Source organism: Physcomitrium patens, chromosome 1 (genome assembly GCF_059467195.1).
Source record: "Physcomitrium patens ecotype Gransden chromosome 1, ASM5946719v1, whole genome shotgun sequence".
Taxonomy (NCBI): domain Eukaryota; kingdom Viridiplantae; phylum Streptophyta; class Bryopsida; order Funariales; family Funariaceae; genus Physcomitrium; species Physcomitrium patens.
This window is the reverse complement of record NC_143410.1, coordinates 27,430,386-27,450,647: the sequence shown is the minus strand read 5'-3', so window position 1 is coordinate 27,450,647 and position 20,262 is coordinate 27,430,386. Positions and strand designations below refer to the sequence as shown.

Genomic DNA, 20,262 nt, shown 5'->3' with positions numbered 1-20,262 from the left:
GACCATCCGTTCGCGACTGCTCCGCAGCAGAAGCTCGTAAATCCGATGCGTGAAAACCTAATCGTGGAATACACTCGTGGATTCGGTGAAAACCCATCTCATGCGCCAATCTACTCTCGAGTAAACCATATCCAGACACCGATCCTTCCATTGCTGTGAAGTCTTCCTCGCAGGGATGCCGAGACAACGGCGACACAGTTACAAGTAAAGCCAATTGACGTCCGGACAGACATCCCACAACACAAAGAGGTCCAAAGCCAGAAGGAAATGGAATTAGAAAGAAACATTGACATGAAGAATAGAAGGATCAAGGAGATGGGAGACAGGATGGAACGAAACAGTGGAACGAAACAGAAACACAAGGAAGTTTTAAGGCTTACCCAGTTCCCTGAAGCTTGCAGAATCAACACAACTGCACCTGTGCCCCAAGCAGCACCTGAGATGTCAAGGATCACAATCAAGTTAGGGCCGGCTCCATTCAAGTTAAAAGCAAGCCTGCTGAAGAATCACTTCGTTGCCTTCGGCGAGAGGTATGCTTCTGAGCCCTTGCAGATTGTGAAGTGTGCTTCTGGAGGTGATAAGCACAAGAGGTACCGAGCATACGTCACATTTGCAAATGAGAGGAATTGCGACGCATGTTTCCAACTGGATTCGGACGATGATGAGAAGAATTGTTTCACGAGACATGAGATTGAGGGGGTGATGGTAAAGGTTGAGCGAGCAAAAGAACTAACGAAAAAACTTGTAAAGAAGCACACAGCTCCACATGTCATACCATAGCTAAAAGGGAAAATAAAAATATTTCAAAATACGAGTAGGGAAGTTTATAGAGGTACAAAATAGTAACACGAGAAACTGTAGCACAGTGGAACGAAACAGAATTGATGCTTGTAAAGTACATGTATTGATTAATCCAGAGATCTTTTCACCAAAATCGTAAGGTTAAATTAAATTTGACATCGTAGAACTCCTCACAATACCTGATTTTGCCTCTAAACCTAAGAGGTGACAGGTTAGGAGATCATACTGAAAGCTAACTTTCTACAAGTATGTTCAAAGAGGTCATCTCATTTCTAGTGACCATGGTGTCTGCCAGTCCAGAAATTCCTACTCTACACTGATGGGGCACAGTGTTTTAGGAGCTGGCGATGATCTCACTCTTACAACTACAATCACATATGTCTTAGAGCTTGCTAACCTCAACCTGCAGTCTTCCACTTAATGTAATTCATGAGACCATCAGTAATGGTGTTGCCTGTCAAAACACAAAAATGCAACTAGTGATCAGAATTTCGTCCAATAATAATACTATCCTTCCACTTCGCTCTTTACTTCAACTCCATGTGTACTACTATTTTGGGTAATTCATAATTGTCAATACATGAATACCAAGTCTATTTCACTTAGAAAATGCGAAAACTACACAAAACCGATCCCCAAGCTTCCGGTTGACTTGCACAAGGCCTAAAAAGAAGACGTTGAATGCTCACCTTCTGAATAGATCAGGTTGACGTGTCATGGAATGAGATGAATGTCGAGAGAATGAACTGATGTCAGTACTGTAAGACGACATTTCGTCAGGAATTATACCCCAGCCAGCAGCTTTTTGCTCATCCCATTTCAGAATCTGTTTCACATAATTGAAGGCTCCAGACACAGTAGTCTTATCAAGGGCATTCAGCTGAAAGGTGAAGAGCTTACGACCCGTACAATCCACACTATTGAATAGCTCCTTATATTTATGAGCTATGTATTGGTATGCCTGCTGTGCCTGATTCTGTGCGGTATAGTGGGATGTTCCTACAGGACGGAAATCAGAGAACCATGTGCAGGTTGTGAGTGGCACGCCTTGCTCTATTTTATCCTCGAAGACGTCATATTTGTTCAAAAGCAAGACGAATGGGGTATCTTGAAAGCATGGATGTCTGAGTATGCTCTCAAAGAGGTCTCGTGTTTGAATCATCTTGTTGCTAGGATTGCCAGATCTGTCGTTCCACAGCGAGTTATAATCACTTAGAGCAACACAGAAGACTACTGCACGAACGTCCTCAAACATATCCAACCACTTGTGGCGATCGGACATGCCTTTACCCCCAACTCGTATGACCTGGTACCTGCAGCGAAATTGTGGTAAAGTTTGAGAACCAGCAAGAGTCTACTCGGAGACATTTTCCAAACTACATTACTGTAAAGCGAAATGACACACAATTTCTCTAGATGCAGAACATAAGACATCACAGTAAACACCAAATGAAGCTGCCTACAACACGAGGTCATCATTACCTGTCCAGCCCAGTGGTTGTGTCAACATCTTGCCATGAACCTGGGTTATCGTCTAAAGTGATCTCAATCTGCACTAAACCAGAACCTTGACTGAGCCCCTCCGTTCGCAATATATCTATTTCTGCCGGTTCATAATCACTCCTGCAGACGTCCACCACCTACGACAGATACATTCAAAACATGGCTTAATCATATTGTACTAGCCAAAAGTAATCTTTGTTAAACGATCCACACAACAAAACTACTTGAAAGCTTCCAAGAGTCAAGCCAGTAAACCTACCCTGTTCAAGAAGAAACTTGCTAGATCGGGCAAGAAAGGAAGCTCTGATCTTCGCTGGAATGTGGCTTGAACTGCAGAACTAAGCCACAATTGCTCAATTTTCGATGCATGATCTTGCAGGTGAGCAGAAGTTGAGGTACTCATGGACTCCAAATTCCCACAAACCATATTATCCATGAACCAATCGCTCAACTCCTTCAAATTGGGTTCTAATCTGTATATATTGTCTCCCGTGGACGACCTTTTCGGCTTCTGATTCTCATCATTCCGCCCGGAAAATCGTGCTGCATCTGATCAATCAATGACAGAGCCACGACAACTGTTAGAAATGCAATCAAACAAGAAGCACTACTAGCATCAACCATTAACCGAACTTGGAATTACACTGTAACTCACTAAAAACCCGAAACAGCTTCATCATACCTGGTTGAGACGAGGAAGGGTCGCCGTTTTCTTTACTGACGACAGACGTATCGTCAAGATGGTTCTTCGCAGAAACATTGGCAAGTTCGTCATCCTCTTCTTCGAAGTGTTCTCGACCTTCGAGTAATATGGCCATGTACTTATAAATGTTGGCTTGGATCAGGGTTTTGAAACTGGCGTACTCCTCTGGTGTGAATCCATCGTTGTACAATATTTTAGCCTAAAAGACAAGAAAAATAAAGAAATTTAAAATAAATAATCAGCCCAATCAAAGAAATATTCCCTGTCAAATTATAACGAGGACCTTGATTCTTGGTGAAAAATTCAATAAACTCCTACACATACATGTTCAAGTAAATTTGAGATTAATACGACTTAAAACCTCATCATGAAAATTCCTGTCAACATCGAGGGAAGACAAATGTCTTCTATTTAAGAGTAAATCGAGGAAAAATACACGGCAAGAAGCAATTGATTATAATGAGAAAACATTCCAAATTGAACTTAGAAGAACTCAGAAATTTGAAGGTGGTGGAGTGCTGCAAAAACAGGTTAACAACAAGAATATATTAAAAATATTTTTAGATTAGATATGATTAAAAGCAATGCATCAGTGATTTTTTATTGCCTTGCCAAACACACCTGTAAAGATAAAGAGAAAAAAAACCTGCAAATGCACAAATGCCTATAACAGGACCCTTCATGATTACATCATCATCTATAACTTTCTCGCTGTTGAAATGAAGAATTGACCTGTTTAAAGATTGTGCTCCTTCCAGAACCTTCATGCCCGAGAAGTAAAAGCTTGTGAACCTTCAAAGGATCCGCCAAACCTAGGAAACGATTGGAATGCCGTTCACAGTCGTTCACATTTGTAGAGCGTGGAGTTGGCAATGAAAAAAATGGATACAACAGTTTGATGGAAGCCTGGGAAACAAAATTTACACCAACAAAATACACCTTATCAACAAGGGAAGCATAGGGGACGAGATGCAGATTCCAGAACCTAACATAAACCCTTCGGAGAAAACATACGTTAATCTAGTGGTTCAAATCCTAAGTAAGCACGATCACTGACCATTTGACGAGTCAACAACTAATCAACCAAGACAACCCAACTGACATGCATTCGGTTCATTATAACTCTATCAACGTTAGAGGGCGGTAGGGGACGGCCGAGGAGAATGAACCCAGAAAAATGTTCTTGGATGAAATAACCGAAGAATACAAATTCCTCCCCTAGGAAGAGAAAGTAACTTTTGCAAAGAATCTTCAGATATAGATTTTTTATTTCCGATTTTCGATTTCTATTAAAAATCTAATTTCAAGCGGCCACTTGCAGAGCCCGCGTTTGGTTCCTCGGATTCTCTTTTGCCTCTCCTCAATTTGACACTCCTCGATTTCAGAAAAGTTGCGGAGTTAAAAGATGGCGTCAGTAGATTAGCCGCCTCTGACAAATTGTTTCCCTAACCCCTCCTCTGACGACCCCATGCATGCAACAAGTAGACATGTTCGAAGAAAGGACTAGCTAGACTTTTAAGCTTCTTGCAATTAACTTCGTGCAATTTTGAACACCTGCAAACGTCTTCTTTCACCAAAGGGTCCCAAATTAAACACAACAATACTCTAATCCTTCAATTTCTGATAAATACCTTCTCCCAGAGGTTGCCTTCTTTTGCCCATATATTCCCTTTAACATTCTTGAATCCTTCTTCTGAGTAGCTTCCATCATGCTCCACCCACAGAAGTGTATTTGGGACACAGTTGACGCCAGCAAACTGCATAAATTTCAACGCAACCAGGATTTAGCCAGTTTTCGGTTCAACAATATAAAACTCACACGTAATGGATGGCTGCTCCCAAGAATCCTTTGAGAATGACGAATTGAGACTCCAAAAGTAGATTAATTATCGAAGGAAAATATATCAATTCTGATTTTTCATTTAAAAACATATTTAACAGAAGATGAAGAAGCACACATCGCAAAGCTAGAGCTACTGTATTATCTAGTACAGGCAAAAGTCAAATGAGTGCACTCGGTGCGCTTCGCAATTCTTGTAATGGTCACCACTTGCCAAGTACACATCAACGATGATTGGAAAAGAAAATGAAAATACTATTTGTTTGATTACATACCTTGAGCATCTTCAGTTCCAACTTCCCCAATTCACGCCCATTCATAAATACCTGCGTCTTACCGTTGCTGGCATTCGGTTGCAGATTGCCACCTACCTTGAGGGAAGGAGTGACAATCCTATCCGGCCGATGACCCTCCTGTACAGAAGACTCAGGTTAAGCTTGAAGCAAACATGCAGAAATAACAAAATGCGAGGTTCCGCAGTTGCCGTCGGTGTCCAAAAAATGTTTATTACTTGACTAGAAATTCAAAATGAGATTAGCTCCATTGCTTGACACAAACCAGTCATAAACATACCTTTCCCCAAAGTCCTGTTTGACCGTCATACCAATACTTTCCGGGCTTCAATCTCCCTGGAGGTAGCTGGCAGCCGAGCAACACTGCGAGCTCTTCATGTGACAGGGGACGATTGTTCACCACCACTTGCTCAGGTCTCAACTGGTTGGCTGGACACTCCTTCTCAGCCTTCATAATTTGTTGCACTTCAAGAGGACTTAGCAGATGTCTCAGCAGTCTTGACGGCTTCCCAATGTAAGGCCTCCTTGGTCCAGCTATAGGTTGCCCAAGGCATGAAATACACTTCCTACCCTCAGGCATGGACCCCATCGCCTGAAGCACACAGCTGCCGCAGTACTTGGCGCCGCAGGCCATGCAGTACTCTTTTTCTAATAAAAGATTTCCTTTGCCACAACCTGCGCAACCACCCTTCTTCCATGGCAACACAGGAGGAATCGCAGGTCTGTCACCCCCGTGGTTAGCAATATTCACAAGCTCACTTCTTTCTTCCACGGAGTCGTAGCTTTTGGGTGTGTAGAAACCAGAGTTGATCTGAATAGATTCAGGGGAATACATCACGCTTGATTCATCGGCACCAGATCTATTAAATTCTCCATTGAAACTCTCATCTGTATAAGGGGCATTTGCAACAAGTCCTGTTGTTGCTAAAACCACAGATAGAGATGGCGAGACGGAGGCTGAACTCTCTCCACTATGTAATGATGAAGATTTTTGTAGTATCACTTGGGAAGGAATTGTTGCATCGACTGTTGTAACAGAAAATGAAGGAACATCGATGGTGCGTGATTCGATCTCATCATCTCCAGGATAGTCAGTTTGCAGGCCCTGCACAAGCTCCTTTGGGATTTTTTCTCCTGGAATTTGTTGAGGCGTATCGAAGACTGATTCCCCTTTCGCTACGCTCATCTCAACGGGAGTGCTTGCGGCACTTGAAAAACTTGGAACACCGAACGGACCATTTGAAATATCCTGAGAGCTTTCGAGTGACGAAAGCTTCATCCTATGAGATGGCTCAGCCATTTCTTCCGATCTATCACCGATTGATGCATCCAAGACCTCGGAAACATTTCCAGAGGGCTCTTGTGGTTCTAGACTCTTCGAACCTAAATCTATTGAGGTATCTACTTCTTTATCTAAAGTAGGAAATACAAAGCCCTCTCGGGAGGCGTGAGGGGCCACAGTCGGTGGAGATAAATTCGTCTGGGGTTGAGTGCTCGGCTGCATTATAGACCTAGATTTATTCGACATATAATGTTTATTACCGATACGGGATAAAGCAACTGCTACAGGAATAGAGTCCGAGGTTTGACATCTTTTTATTCCAGAATGCGAGGAATTCGAGAGCTTATACTTCGAAAAACCGTCCTTCTTGTCAGGCCCGCCATAATCTACAGCCATGGAGTAATCAAGCTCCTTCTGATTAGCATGCAAAGAGACTCCGATTGAATTCAATAAATCGTCAACTGATTGCTCCTGTTGAGGATTATCAAGAGCTTGCTGCTTCAATCTAGCAGCCACACTTGAAGGCTCAGGCTCCGCATTCGAATTATGAAACTGCGAATAGATGCGACTTGAACCTGCATAAATTTACAATTACAACCTCCTGTGACTAATAATGCGCGGAATGATCAAACTGTGTAATTAGGTCATGCACACACGGTGCAAAGTACTATTATCAGAGAAGCCACTCAGAAACAACGCACTAAAATACATATCTCCAATTGCATAGCGAGTTCGTCAGAACAAAAGTGCAGCGGAAGCGTGCAAGCTTCAAAGGTCGCCCAAACATGATACACGCTAATCTACTCACCTCCACCATTCAAATGTTCTCTCGTCGTAAGAGCAGACGTGCCTTCCAAAGAGCTCTCCATACTGTCATCGCCGTTGCTAGCTTGTCCACCTGTTGATGCTCCAAACTGGCCACCAAGAATAGTCGTCGGCTGAGCTCTACTTCCATCCAACTCCCCCGCTTCATTTCTCCTTCTGTATTTCATCTCACCCGTCGGAGAATACTGTACAAGTGAAGCCTGCGAAGCATTCAGAACTTACGTATGATCGACACCACAATCCAAAAGTTGAAGCAAATACTAGTGCTTTCCAACACACTAGAGACCGAACAGTAGGTTCTCAAGACAGAGAGAATACAGGCACAGCTGTGCACGACTGCTTTGTCTATTACTCTCGCACCTGGCGCCTCGATTAAAAGAGATGGTTGACTGGAAAGAACACTGATACTACATAAACCAGCACTGCATAAAGTACGCGACCATAATGCACAGTAAATCCTCCCGCAGAAAATTCCAAAACCCCCCCTACGAACACAACAGTTTGACCTCCATTAGCCCTTGAAAGCACAATCGTATGACTCTCGAGAACCTTCCTCTTCTAACCCTTACATCACCCTCCAACACCATGGCCGTAAGTCAACATCATCCCTGCTCCTCTATTTCCTCACTCGATCTTCAAATTAGCTCCAACACCTAAAAGCCAACCCAAATCATATAACACGCCTCAACGGAAATGAAGCGAACAAAATCACCTGAGGATTTCGTGGAAACGCCATCGTCGCCCGCCTTCGAACTTTATAACTATCCAGCAGCCGGCGTTACACAGCAACCGCAATGTCGCAGATAGAGCCAGTAGTACCCCCAATGCTTGCTATTGCGGTCTGACATCACCATCTCCATCACTATCCTCTGATGTCCAAAAGTCACTCCTCACGTACTCCTAATCCTGCTCTCTCTCTCTCGCTCTCCCTCACAGTCATAACCTTCACATACTCTGTCTCTCTCCCTCTCTCACCCTCCTGCTAAGCCGCTATGTCCTTCATCAAACGAAACCGATCAAGCACACCCTCGATCTAGAGCTTATAAATCTCCTCCTCTTGGTTTCCGCCTGTCGGCATTCCAGCTAAAACCTAATGCTCCAATCCCTTGGCACTTTCCTCCCAGGTTTCAGCCCCACCTCCGCCATGTCGTTTCATCATCGATTCTACAGTGACTAGGCTGAAGCAGCGAAGCAGGGGAAAAAAATAAAAATACTCCACCACACCATCGCTTTCTACTGGCCATTCATTCAACCACCAGGTTAACTTACCCCCGCAAAACCGACTCTGCTCGAGGAAATGGGAGAGATAGACACGACAAAGCTCCCGCAACAATACCAGGGAATGAATAGTCAGAATATATTTAAAAATTTATTGCGATGGCTGCTTTGCTTGAGGTAATTGCGCCAACTAGTCGGGAGGCGAGGACCACCACCGTGGGACCGAAGAGTGTCACGCTCCCTCTCACTCGGCAAGTTCAATGTCTCTCCATTGCTGCTGCTCGACTCAGGCCATACCTGTTTTGCCCCTATGGTCATTCTTCTTCTCCCCCCACCACGCCCATGATTACGTAACTTTTACTTTTTCGTCATTAATGGCTCCGGTGGATGAAGATTCATTGCCAATCATTGTGGTTGTCCTGGGAACTGGTTCCCGACTATTGGGGAACTTGTTCTCGTGTGTGTGTTTGGATGTTGTGGTTTAGCATGAGGGTGTTGGTGGTTATTCATCATTTCAAGTGACAAAGTTCCTTCGTATTTAACTCAAAGTAAAAGTCTTGCTTTCCTACTTTTAATGAGTTGGAATTTCAAGTGTGAAATGCTTCTTTATTCATTTTTTATAAAAGTGTGAATTGGTTTGGAGAGGTTGCTGGATCACACTTCCATATTTGAATTGGTTCCAGTGTGTTTGAGCATAGAAGACTGTTTTTGAAAATATTACCATTGTTATTTTTGAGGAATTTTTAAAAACACAATGACATTCATGATTTGAAAATCAGTATAGTTTATTTATATATATATATATATATATATATATATGTGGAATGTTAAATAGATCCAAGTTTTTACTAACACAACCTATCCATGATGAAGAATATGGTAATCATGTTGAATGTGGTTGGTTTTCATTGGGTTTGAATCCATTAGTGAAGAAATGAATTTAGATGTTGTTTTTTCTTTCATAATGGGTAGGATGAGTGGATCAATTTAGTAAAAATTTGGGTCTATTTAACATTCCGTGATTGAAAATTATATATATATATATATATATATATATACATATATATATATGTTTGGAATAAAATTTTATAGAAAAGATTAATTAAAAATAATAATGATGTATTTTATGTATCAAAACTTGTCAAACTTCTAGAAGTATTGATTTAATCTATGAAAAAAAAAAAAAAAAGTAAAATAATGATTTATTTTTTGAAAAACATGCTTGTATGTGCATTGTAACAATATATATATATATATATATATATATATATATATACAAATATGTAGTGATTAATTTTAAAATAAATAAATAAAAATTGTATACATTTTGATGAAAAAATCTAATAATTGTGCACTAAATCTTTAAGACAATGCAAAACCACTATTCGGCTCTGTTTCCAATCTTTAACATAACAAATCTAAAGCACTATAACAAAAAATAAAAAAATCTAAATATTTTAAGATTTGATATTTACATTTTCTGTATTACTAAACAACAAATAATTATTATCATATCAATACAATATAAACAACCTTAATATATAACTATCAAAATCAAAGTAATCAACTAATTCATAAGTTTATTATTTGTGCTAAACTGATTTTTTAAATATTATGAAATAAGTATTCTCTAATAAAAAGAATAAAAGAATAAACAGAAAAGAAGAAAAACAATAATAAATAAATAAATAGAATTAAACTTGCTAGAAACATATCATATTGAAATAGTATATATTATACAAGTAAGAAGTATTCTATAGTTTTTTGAGAAAAATAAGAACTACAATCTTTTGTAAATATTAAATAAACCGTTAAAATTCTATTGAATAATATCTTAAGTTTTTTTATAATATATTTTTAAATAAAAAAAATATACCTCATATCCGAATTTCTATTTTAAACTTAATGATTAATGTTTTTTGGATATTGAGATACATCAGTTACAAATAGAAATAAAATCATTTTGGTCAAAATAATTAGTTTAAGATCATATATTTATTAAAATACCCCCTTCTCAAAAGGAACACTTTTTACATTTTCTTTGCTGAGTGAAATATATATATATATATATATATATATATATATACATAAAAATTAATGTAGGATATATAAGATAACATTATAGCACATTAAATCTGCAATATTTAGTATTTAAAAAATAAAATAATATTCATCATAAATTTTATAAATGAATATAAATAGATTTTTTTTTTGTAATAAACAAGCAATAAATTCAATAGAATAAATCTTATGGTTTTAAAAATATTTATAAGGTAAATAACATAACATAAAATAAAATAAAAATATTATTACATTATTATCATATCAAATGTAGTTTATATTTTAAAATAAAAATAACAATAGCCAACTATAATAAAATAATAAATTATACGTGCAATTTAAATTAATATATTAAATTGATGTTTATAGATATATATATATATATATATATATAGAGAGAGAGAGAGAGGGAGAGAGTTGTAATAATATTCATAGTAATATTAAATTCTTACTTTAAAAAACATGGCGCTTAATTAAAGTTAGTGTACTATATACCAATGTATTTTAAATTCTTTTAAAAAATTAACGATTTTATTTGTATCATATTATTATAAATATATAATTTTTAAATGTCAAATTAACTTCTTGATTATTGGGACTGTATCATAGTTTGTTTTTTTTTGTTTTTTTTTTTGTTTTTTAAAAAAAAAACATTCATAGATGTTGAAGAAAAATAAATCATTTCATGGAAGTGATATAAAAACAAATATTGTTATAAATCTACACACATACTAAATGTTTTGCTAGATAGGTGAACAAGTTGCATACATGAGATTACATAATAGAAGATCTAAAAGTATGTGTATGTATATGCTCATATATATATATATATATATATATATATTCGTTTTAAAATTTTCAAGTAAAATATATTGATAAAATCATAACATTTTTTATTATTTATATAATATAAATAATAATAAATATATTTTCTTGTATGATTTTATTTAAAATAGAATTTAATATTAGTATATTATTTTGAAAATATACTATATATTAATATAAAGCAAATGAAAACTTTATTTGTTAAAGAGTTTTTGGATTGCTCAAATTAAATTGGTTCTATAAAATTATACTAAAATCAAACAAAGTACTAATATTACATCATGTATAATCTAATCAATTATCTTACCTCCTCTTCAACAATCATATCATCATCTATATTATTTGGACTTGTTTCTAATATCTAATACATGAAATTTATTACTCTATAAAAGTATAGTGATAATTATTGTATTACAGATATTTTTATCAAAATTTTAATTGTTTATGTATGTATGTATGGGTAATTTTAAAATATGTTAAATTAAAAATAATAATAATAAACTCAATTTATCACCATTGATATCAGAATAATTGAAGTAATTTAAGATAGTATAACATTTTATTGTACAATACCAATATATACTCGCAAATATTTTTCTTAAAAATTTCGAAGTTTATCTTGAAAAAATGATATAAAATTTAGTGTATTATAAAACTTATTAATTTTTAAAGACAAAACCATTAAAAAGATATATTTGCTGGATTCTACAATATCGGATAATACAGATAATTTTGTGCATATATGTTTGTAAAGAAAAATCTAAATCTTATAAAGTTAAGTAATTTAAATATGTATTGAATTTAAGATCATTTGGTACGATAATAATCTAAAATCTCCCATTCTAAATATGGCAAAATAAAAAACAATTTTGATCCATAGTTGAAGTTTTAATTAGAATGAAAATATTAATATACAATTCCATCGTCTTTATCTTTTAAAACCCAGGAGTAATATGTTTACATAAAAAGTGGATTATATATGTTGCGATTTGTCTAAAATCTCTTGGATTTGCATATTTATCAATGGTCCAACAACTTTATGCTCAAGTGCTGAAATCAATCGTGACATGTTACACTGTAATTTATGAGTTACACTGTACAGTGCTTTTAATCGTACCTTTTCAAATCTCATTAGTTGTCATTAATATGTCTTTTACAGAATATATTAAGTGATACAATTTAAAAAGTCAAGATGACAATCCACGTTGATTTCCTTGGCACGAGTCGTGATGGAAACTTCTGAAGGCGAGTTGATAACTAACATGTATCTGATTGGGATACCCGAACCCACTACGTGTATCAACCATGAGCATGTATCAACTTCTGGTTCCGGGTATACCCTCGAGAGGTGTATACCCGGCACTGAAAGCAGATCCACCAGGACAAAGAAGCTGCTCAATGCTAAGAGTAGTTCGTCGCAACCTGTCTACATTTAGGCTCGGTGGTGTAGAGCTTAGAGATTGTCGAGAGAGGAGCAAGGATTTTGCACTCGCGAGATTGCTGTAGGTTGCGTCGTTGTTTCGTTGCGCATTTGTGCGCCGAAGCTAGGATACACTGCTTCCTATTTTATAAGTTTATTATATATATATATATACTTTTTGCTTGTTAAATTTTATTGCCCTCGTTCAGTGTGTGGATTTGTTGTCCTGAAGTGAAGAAATGGCGGCCATGTTGGTGGCCTCGAGCACGGCAGTGGGAGCGGCAACTTTTGCGGTGAGGAAAGACATAGGAACTTCTACTTCGTCGACTGCAAGTCCGCAGCTAGTATTTGCGTCGAACCGCAAGGTTGTGTCTAGCGTGGCGGGCACGCTGGTGGTTTCCATGCAGGTGCATATGCGGCCCAGGGGAACTAGCTTTATGCTTGCGCGGAGTACGATGATGGAAAACCCTGCTCCTGTACGTTGGTTTCCTGCCTTGGTGTATTTCATTCTGCGTAATTGTGCGAACATCAACATTGCTTTGTGAGGTTGCGTTTCAGCATTTTCTAATTCTGTGGTTTACTTCATATCTAACCGCACTCTTACACAACGTATATTGAATTCTTTGAGGAATTTGGTTTGAAGGTGATAATCAACGTTTTGCTATTGATATTTAAGACGATAGAGATACGTTTTGGGCACGTGTCTTTTGAATATATATATTTTTTTCTGTCATGCGAGATCTCTATATCCGACACGGTATTTTATTTTAGGGACATCTTTTCTTTTTTCCATCTGCTTACACGGAATATTGGGAGTGAGGTTATTCGATAACGTTCTTTGTACCTGTTAGTTCGTTGTTGTTTGAATCTTAGTGCCCAAGGGGTCCGGGGTTTATCCTTCAGGGTTTCTCTGCATATTTGGATATTTGAAAGAAGTGTTCATATTGAAGCGATGAATTTAAAATTCAGGACATTGCTACGCACTCTGGTTATAATTTGAATGCGTCATGAGATCAGAGTGAGACTTATATTTAGCTGCCTTAAACCTATACTGGAGCTACTCAAGGGAATGTGTGGACTATATGATACGGATAAATGACAAACTTAAGGTTTGGATGAGAAGGATTATGCCATTGCATTGGCACTCGACAGTAGCTGAAGAAATGTTATGTTTTTCACGAAAGCAAAGTTATGTTCTTGACCTTAAGCCCAGTGTAACGTGACCTCTTGGGATCTAAGTGCCACCTTAGGTTGCGCATCAGAAGTGCTTCATAGCAATCTTCGACTTAGCTTACAGTGCGGATGATCGCGCATTTCTTTCGAATACTTGCTATTTGTTATGTAATTGTCATAATGTCAATTTTGACAGTAGCGGAGTACATTGGGAGTACGTTAAAGGTCAAAAGTGGAAGTGCAATACCTTTCTTACATTCTGATACGCTGTGCAGCAAAAGCAAGAGCCATACACGGTGGGAGATTACATGACCCCTGTTTCGGATTTGTATTGTGCAACAGTGAATACCACTATTGATGAAGGTATAGAGCATCGCACTTGCTCATGTTCGAGATCTTTTTTATTACTTATTAAGCTTTAAAATTTGGAAAAATTGTGGCTTATTTCCATGTGGCAGTTCAGCAGTCGCAACGTACGTTGCTAGTAAAGGTCAGTCCTAATCTCGCATGTCTTATTTATTAATCCATCCTAATACTAGCAGTATGTGATTTGTGTAGCATTGGAAGTGCTGGTTGAAAAGCGTATCACTGGCATGCCCGTAATTGATGATGCTGGAGCATTGGTACGTTCATGGATGCTTCTGTGCATAATTTGACTCGCACAAATCTCAATGTTTGTTTGAGTTTTTAGTATGGTGCTGGACTAGCAGCCCTTGGTAATTTTGTTCTTCTGCTTCTCTTTACGTAGTTTTTGGGTGGTGCTCTTTAAGGTTCAGATGTTTGTTTTGCCAGGAATTTGTGATCAAACTGTCTTTTTTCAGACGACAACCGACTTGTTCGTGTTGTTTGTAGGTGGGGGTTGTCTCCGATTACGACCTGTTGGCGCTTGATTCAATATCAGGTTTCTCTTACAATCTGATTCTGCTTTACTTTGATTCTTCTATTAACGCTTTCTGCAATACGTTCGAGCTTGATGTCACGCATTTGTGCACGTTCAAATGGCCATTTTGGGATGCATGTTCCTAGAACAGGAGGTAGTTTATGACTGTGCTTTCTTTGAATGGCAGGTCAAAGACAACCAGAAACTAGTTTATTTCCAGAAGCAGGCAGGACCTGGAAGGTGAATTAAGAAAAGCCTTTTTCATTCGTTTTTTCAGAAGTATTGATGTGTCTTTACTGATTATTTTCTTTTGTTCTAGGAAAGATATCGAACGAATTTGTTCAACTTACATGAGGCTTGTGCTTCTCCAGGCTTTCAGGGAGATCCAGAAGTTGTTGGTTAAAACCAATGGAAAGATGGTTGGAGATGTTATGACTCCATCACCACTCGTTGTTCGTGAGCACACCAACCTTGAGGATGCAGCAAGGTAAGCTCGTTGCGTTCCAGGCGTCGTGACACTGGTGTGAAAATCTATTTTTGTTTCATTTTCTTTCTTTTAATGTAATTTTGGAGGTTAATAGACATATGTGATAGTGCTGAGGATGCTAACATATAGTTGCTTTGTAATGCGAAACTCAGGGTTTTGCTTGATACCAAGTTCAGGCGTTTGCCTGTTGTCGGTGATGATGGAAAATTGGTAAGTTTGTGCTTTTTGCATGCATGTCAAATTCATTGCCGTTTAATGTTCTTTTTAGTAAAGTTGAAAGTAGCACTGGATCCACAAATCTGCATGCATACAGAATGCTCAAGTTCCAAACTTTTGTTGACCATTTAACGGACATATTTTATAAATGGTTAATCATGAACGTATTTTAATGAACATAATGAATGGTTAATTAAACCCTCGAACGCCTTTTGAGGGTGATTCCCTCTCTCTCTCTCTTCTTTGATCTTTCGATTTTTTCGTTGTCTTTTTTTTTTCCTCGTTCCCTCCCTCTCATTTAAGTAACCATTTATTTTGGTTGGTGTGTGTTCACCTGTGCGCTGTTTGGGTCCAAACAATGCACGACTTTTCTGCTGTATTGCTGTCCAGTGATCTTTCAATCATCATATTCGGTTGGAAATTTAATTAATGAGCAGAGCAATAACATAAGACATGCTATTTGCAAATTAACAAATAGTAACTAAGATCGTATACCTATAAATATCATACTTTGTGAATTATTTTTTGTGTTTTTCTCTTCAAACATGAATTTCAATGTCACACTTGTCAAATCATTTTGAAGTGTTCTTTTGTATTGAAACTGTATATCTGCAAGTTTTTGAAAGAATTAAATATACCATAACGTTATTTCTAGTATTCTTCTAGAAAACATTTTTTCTAAACTTGTGTGAAACATTTATAATTTTCATAGGAACTTAGACGTATAGGTTTTAGTTTTGATCATTAAGTATAAAAACATCATAATAACTGAAAGCACAATTATTGTATTGAACCAGAAGCACCTATCACTTGTAGGGTAAACAACTGGTCTTTCATTCTCCCTTTTTTGGCCTTGTATGCCAAGCTGTTGTTTTGGATGTGGGTAAAAATTTAGTTTTTTCTTCCATTATTTCATCAATCTACGGAATTTGGAGTTTTCATCACAGACTCGAGAACAGGCACCAGTTGTCGCAAAGAGCCTTTGTGGTACAGTTTCCCTTCTTTTGATTTTACAAACAGTAAATGTCAAAGGAGTCAATGCAGTATGTTTTCTTGAAAATTGACCGGGTGGCGAATGAAATGGATATCTAAAAGTTAAATCTTAAATTCTGATATCTCGGTTGGACCATTTGATAGCATGTTCAGGGCGCTCAAATTTGTACTAGTCTTGAATCATTTCTCATATCGATGACACAGGTCGGACTTCTAACCAGAGGCAATGTTGTAAGAGCTGCACTTATTATGAAACGAGCTGCTGAGAAAGAGCTTGGAGGAAAAGAAGCCGTAGAGGATATGTTTGGAGACACATGAATTAGTACTTTATACAAGCGTCTTGTTCATTGGAAAAGCTTCAACGGAGGTGCAGCAACCCATTGATATTCTTTGGTGTTGATAGATGCAAATTATTATACCCTTTCAGCTCTTGCATGTATACCATGAACCATCTGCTTCTACAGCCAGTTATGTCATCAGGCTAGGCGGAACTGCACACTAGTTGTGTACCTGCTTCTAGTGCCACATTTGCAGTAACTTGAAGAAAGCTGAGGAAATTTCAGTAAATATCATTTGAGGGACCTTTCCAAATTGCTTCTACTTCCTCTCTTTTTCCCGTATGGAATGTTATGTTAATTTGGGTAACTTCACATGCCTCAGATGTTGGAGTTGAACGGCGTAATGCATGGCAGTGAACTTTGAAAATAATGGTTGAACGTAAAAGTATTTAGTAATTGGGTGATGAACACCTCCAGTCTGCCTGGATATATCACAAGTATTGTCTCGACGAGCTAGGCAAGTAAACTCATGTCCTCTAGAAATTCCAGTACTGCAGGTTTACGGGCTGCTTAAGTCAGAACTTTACCTCGAGAATATGAACTCGCGGCAACGGTGCCCATTGTAAGTGGGACAAGGGTCAGCATTGGTTGAAGCGGCTACAGCGACCACTAATGTTTTCCAAATCAATTCCGAGTATTAATAGCATAAGAATCATTGCCACTCCCTAACCATGTGGTTGCCATTTGTTCTTCGTCTTGTCCGCCTGCCACCTAAGCTGCCCTTGTAAAGAAGTAATGTTTCTCTCGTATGCATACCGCCTGCTGGCCTGTGTTAATGCCCTCCCTCATTTGTGGTGGCCGGATGCTCGGTAATTCCGATGGTAGGTCTTGCTTTCAGCAAATCTTCGTTGATTATTGCGATTCTCGACAGCGAGAGCACACGCGTCACAAATAGTGACGGGGTCCCATCTATGTTACTTTAGGACCTCTAGATTCAAAAAGGATGACAGTGCTCAGAATGATTCTGGTGCTTAAGTCCTCTCGACCACAAATTTGTCTCAAGCAAGTTCCGCTTCAACCATTCTTACGAAAATTTGATCATCGTTCACTGCACAAGATGCTTGTGGAGCCAGTTGATGAAGATTGTTCATGAACCTTGATGTCAACGCCACCAGTTTATGCAAAATAGAACTTCTACGCGAAATTAGCACATCACCTTGGCTTAGAGTAGTTATGATTGATTCGCATCACACCAATTCAATCGATTGAATCTCTTCGTATCTCTGATTCCGCGCATAATTAGTAGGAACTGCTCAACTTCACTCAGTAATTAAATACGTTGTTACTCTACTTCCAATTCTTCTCATGACATGCAGTACAATATCTGCCCTGACAAAATCCAGACTGCGGCAAAACCACCGTACTAGTGTTGGTAAAAACAGCCACCCTTATTTCTACAAACACCGAGTTCGCTGCACACTCCTATTGTCTCAACCAGCAATCGAGCGGCAATCAGCACTGTTATATCGCATTCATCAATAATATCTACACGTCTCATGCGCTGAAACCAGGCCAGCTGCCACTACTGAAGGGATCAAGATAGGATACCAATTACTCGCTATTCTGTCTTGGGCCGGACTAATTTCTCCATGCGATGAGCATGTGTTGCACATATATCAACTTACAACCTAACTACAAGTTCCACTACAGGCCATATCCTCGCATGCACGCGAATGGCATAGCACACACTATTCACAATCTTCTTTACCCTATTTCTTCTCGTGAGATTTTCATCCGCCTCAACAGCCACTGTTTGAAGCCTTCAACACATGGCTCAGCTCCCAGAGCTTGTGCGAGCTCGTTCAAAGAGCTGGTCTGAACTGAAGCAAATTCATTTCGGAGGTTCCCCAAGTCATATGCGCGAAATTCGAGATAATTTCTTCTAAACCAGGGAATCAAAGTTCGCAAGATCATTGGCAAGGAAGCTATCACCACACTCCATATCGAACAGCGATGTACTTAGCTTTGAGCCACCGGAAGCTGCTTCTGACCGTCTGCTTCGCTTTGCCCTCCATGGTGATTATTTTGTACTTCGCCACGCGCTTTCTCCGCTGAGCCTCAGGATCCGCAAACCACGAAGTAGACCGCGAAATCGCCTTGCTCTTACTCCTGTCCGGCATCCCATAGCCAACGGCGCTGGAAGATTGATACTGATCCATGTTCCGACGCTCGACTCCCATCTTTATCAAACTCCACTAACTCCGACAACACCCTCTCTCAATCACACGATCGGTCGGCAAGACAACCAATACCATTCACAAACATCAGAGTCCTCACATGCCTGCACACCACTAATTCCTGCTTTCCAATCAAACTCCAGAGCAGCAGAAGAAGGTTTCCCTGTCCAGGAAACACCAGCTATCTTATCCTAACAAATACCAGACCATTACCAGTCGCGCAGGTCGCCTACTCTACCACCACCACAACAAAAATTCAGCGCACTACTACTCCCGGAGTCGAGATAAAAGAAAACCGGAGCCAAGTTGATAAGTAAAAAAACTACAAACAGATCGTCGATATAACAATTGGTGAAACTCTCTCGGAGACAGGCGCGGTGATCGATAGCGAAATCCAAATATTCCTCCCACAGGTGGTGGAACTCCCCCGCGACGCCGTCCCTCGTGCAATTTCGCTGATGTGCACAAGTGGGGTGGGATTGTGCGGGGCATGGTGGCAAGGGGAGCACTTGGTCCATGGCCACATGCGGCAACGCGGCAAGCTGCGAGAGGGAGCGCGCGGAGCCACGGCCAATGAGGCCCGCCCCCGTCCCCCCCCCCCCCCCCCCCCCCCCCCCCCCCGCATGCGGACGCTTTCCTGCTGGGCTTCGCGTCCCTCCGATTACGCGGCTCCTTCGTATAATTTCGTGTGTTGATTGTTTAGGGTCCCTTTGAATACCTAGGGTTTGGGGCTATGAAGGGTCCCTTAGATGACCCCAAGCCCATGGATTTATGCCACTTGCCCCATTGCAGTAATTTCTGGCAACTTCAAGATTCTTCGTCTTTCAATAATTCTTTTACTACTTTTTTTTGGGTCCTTGGATGAAAAAAGCATGTCTGTATGTTCGGGAAAAGTCACTTGAGTTGGGTTACTTTTTAGGTGTGTTTTTCAAGGTTATATTACACGATGACATGGTGCTTTTTAGTTTCAAATCTGCGGTGGAACTGTACATGGAAGGTGGGATTGAAATCCTTTTTTGGAACCTGCAGAACGAAGGTTGACTTTTTGAATTGGTTGGTGGGATTCATAAGGTGTCTGTAGGGTGTCATCACTCTGCTTTTGTTTCAACATCCATCCTACCATTAAAAGGAATGAATTTCGTTATGGGTGAGAATCCATTATTTATTTTGTGACCATCGATGATTTATTGTATTGTTAGGGATGAGAATCCATGATTCATTAAGAAG

General features: G+C 39.0%; 3 protein-coding genes across 7 annotated transcripts; 1 reads left to right on the top strand and 2 right to left on the bottom strand.

The window, feature by feature from the left end:
- Positions 1–881: 881 nt before the first annotated feature.
- LOC112283360 (extra-large guanine nucleotide-binding protein 3) lies at positions 882–8,725 on the bottom strand. 4 transcript variants are annotated; one of them, XM_024521980.2, is made up of 12 exons: positions 7,960–8,300; positions 7,608–7,732; positions 7,231–7,432; positions 5,421–6,997; positions 5,123–5,260; positions 4,639–4,764; positions 3,740–3,913; positions 2,987–3,206; positions 2,564–2,853; positions 2,284–2,441; positions 1,491–2,114; positions 882–1,255 (listed from the first exon to the last, which is right to left on the bottom strand). In XM_024521980.2, the coding sequence occupies exons 3-12, from the start codon at positions 7,412–7,414 to the stop codon at positions 1,240–1,242; spliced, it is 3,507 nt and encodes a 1,168-aa protein (XP_024377748.1). In that variant the 5' UTR covers positions 7,415–7,432; positions 7,608–7,732; positions 7,960–8,300; the 3' UTR covers positions 882–1,239. The 4 variants fall into 4 exon arrangements, with proteins under 4 accessions (XP_024377748.1, XP_090111336.1, XP_024377731.1 ...); XM_090255210.1 differs by having other exon boundaries at positions 7,231–7,447; positions 7,960–8,239; XM_024521963.3 differs by lacking the exon at positions 7,608–7,732 and having other exon boundaries at positions 7,960–8,725.
- A 4,069-nt stretch (positions 8,726–12,794) lies between these two features.
- On the top strand, positions 12,795–17,120 carry LOC112283375 (CBS domain-containing protein CBSX2, chloroplastic). 2 transcript variants are annotated; one of them, XM_024522002.3, is made up of 9 exons: positions 12,795–13,247; positions 14,220–14,307; positions 14,503–14,567; positions 14,797–14,845; positions 15,012–15,064; positions 15,196–15,311; positions 15,464–15,521; positions 16,475–16,514; positions 16,725–17,120. In XM_024522002.3, the coding sequence occupies exons 1-9, from the start codon at positions 13,011–13,013 to the stop codon at positions 16,784–16,786; spliced, it is 768 nt and encodes a 255-aa protein (XP_024377770.1). In that variant the 5' UTR covers positions 12,795–13,010; the 3' UTR covers positions 16,787–17,120. The 2 variants fall into 2 exon arrangements, with proteins under 2 accessions (XP_024377770.1, XP_024377762.1); XM_024521994.2 differs by lacking the exon at positions 16,475–16,514.
- A 1,181-nt stretch (positions 17,121–18,301) lies between these two features.
- On the bottom strand, positions 18,302–19,624 carry LOC112283390 (uncharacterized). The gene has a single exon (XM_024522012.3). The coding sequence runs from the start codon at positions 19,036–19,038 to the stop codon at positions 18,787–18,789; it is 252 nt and encodes an 83-aa protein (XP_024377780.1). The 5' UTR covers positions 19,039–19,624; the 3' UTR covers positions 18,302–18,786.
- Positions 19,625–20,262: the final 638 nt, after the last annotated feature.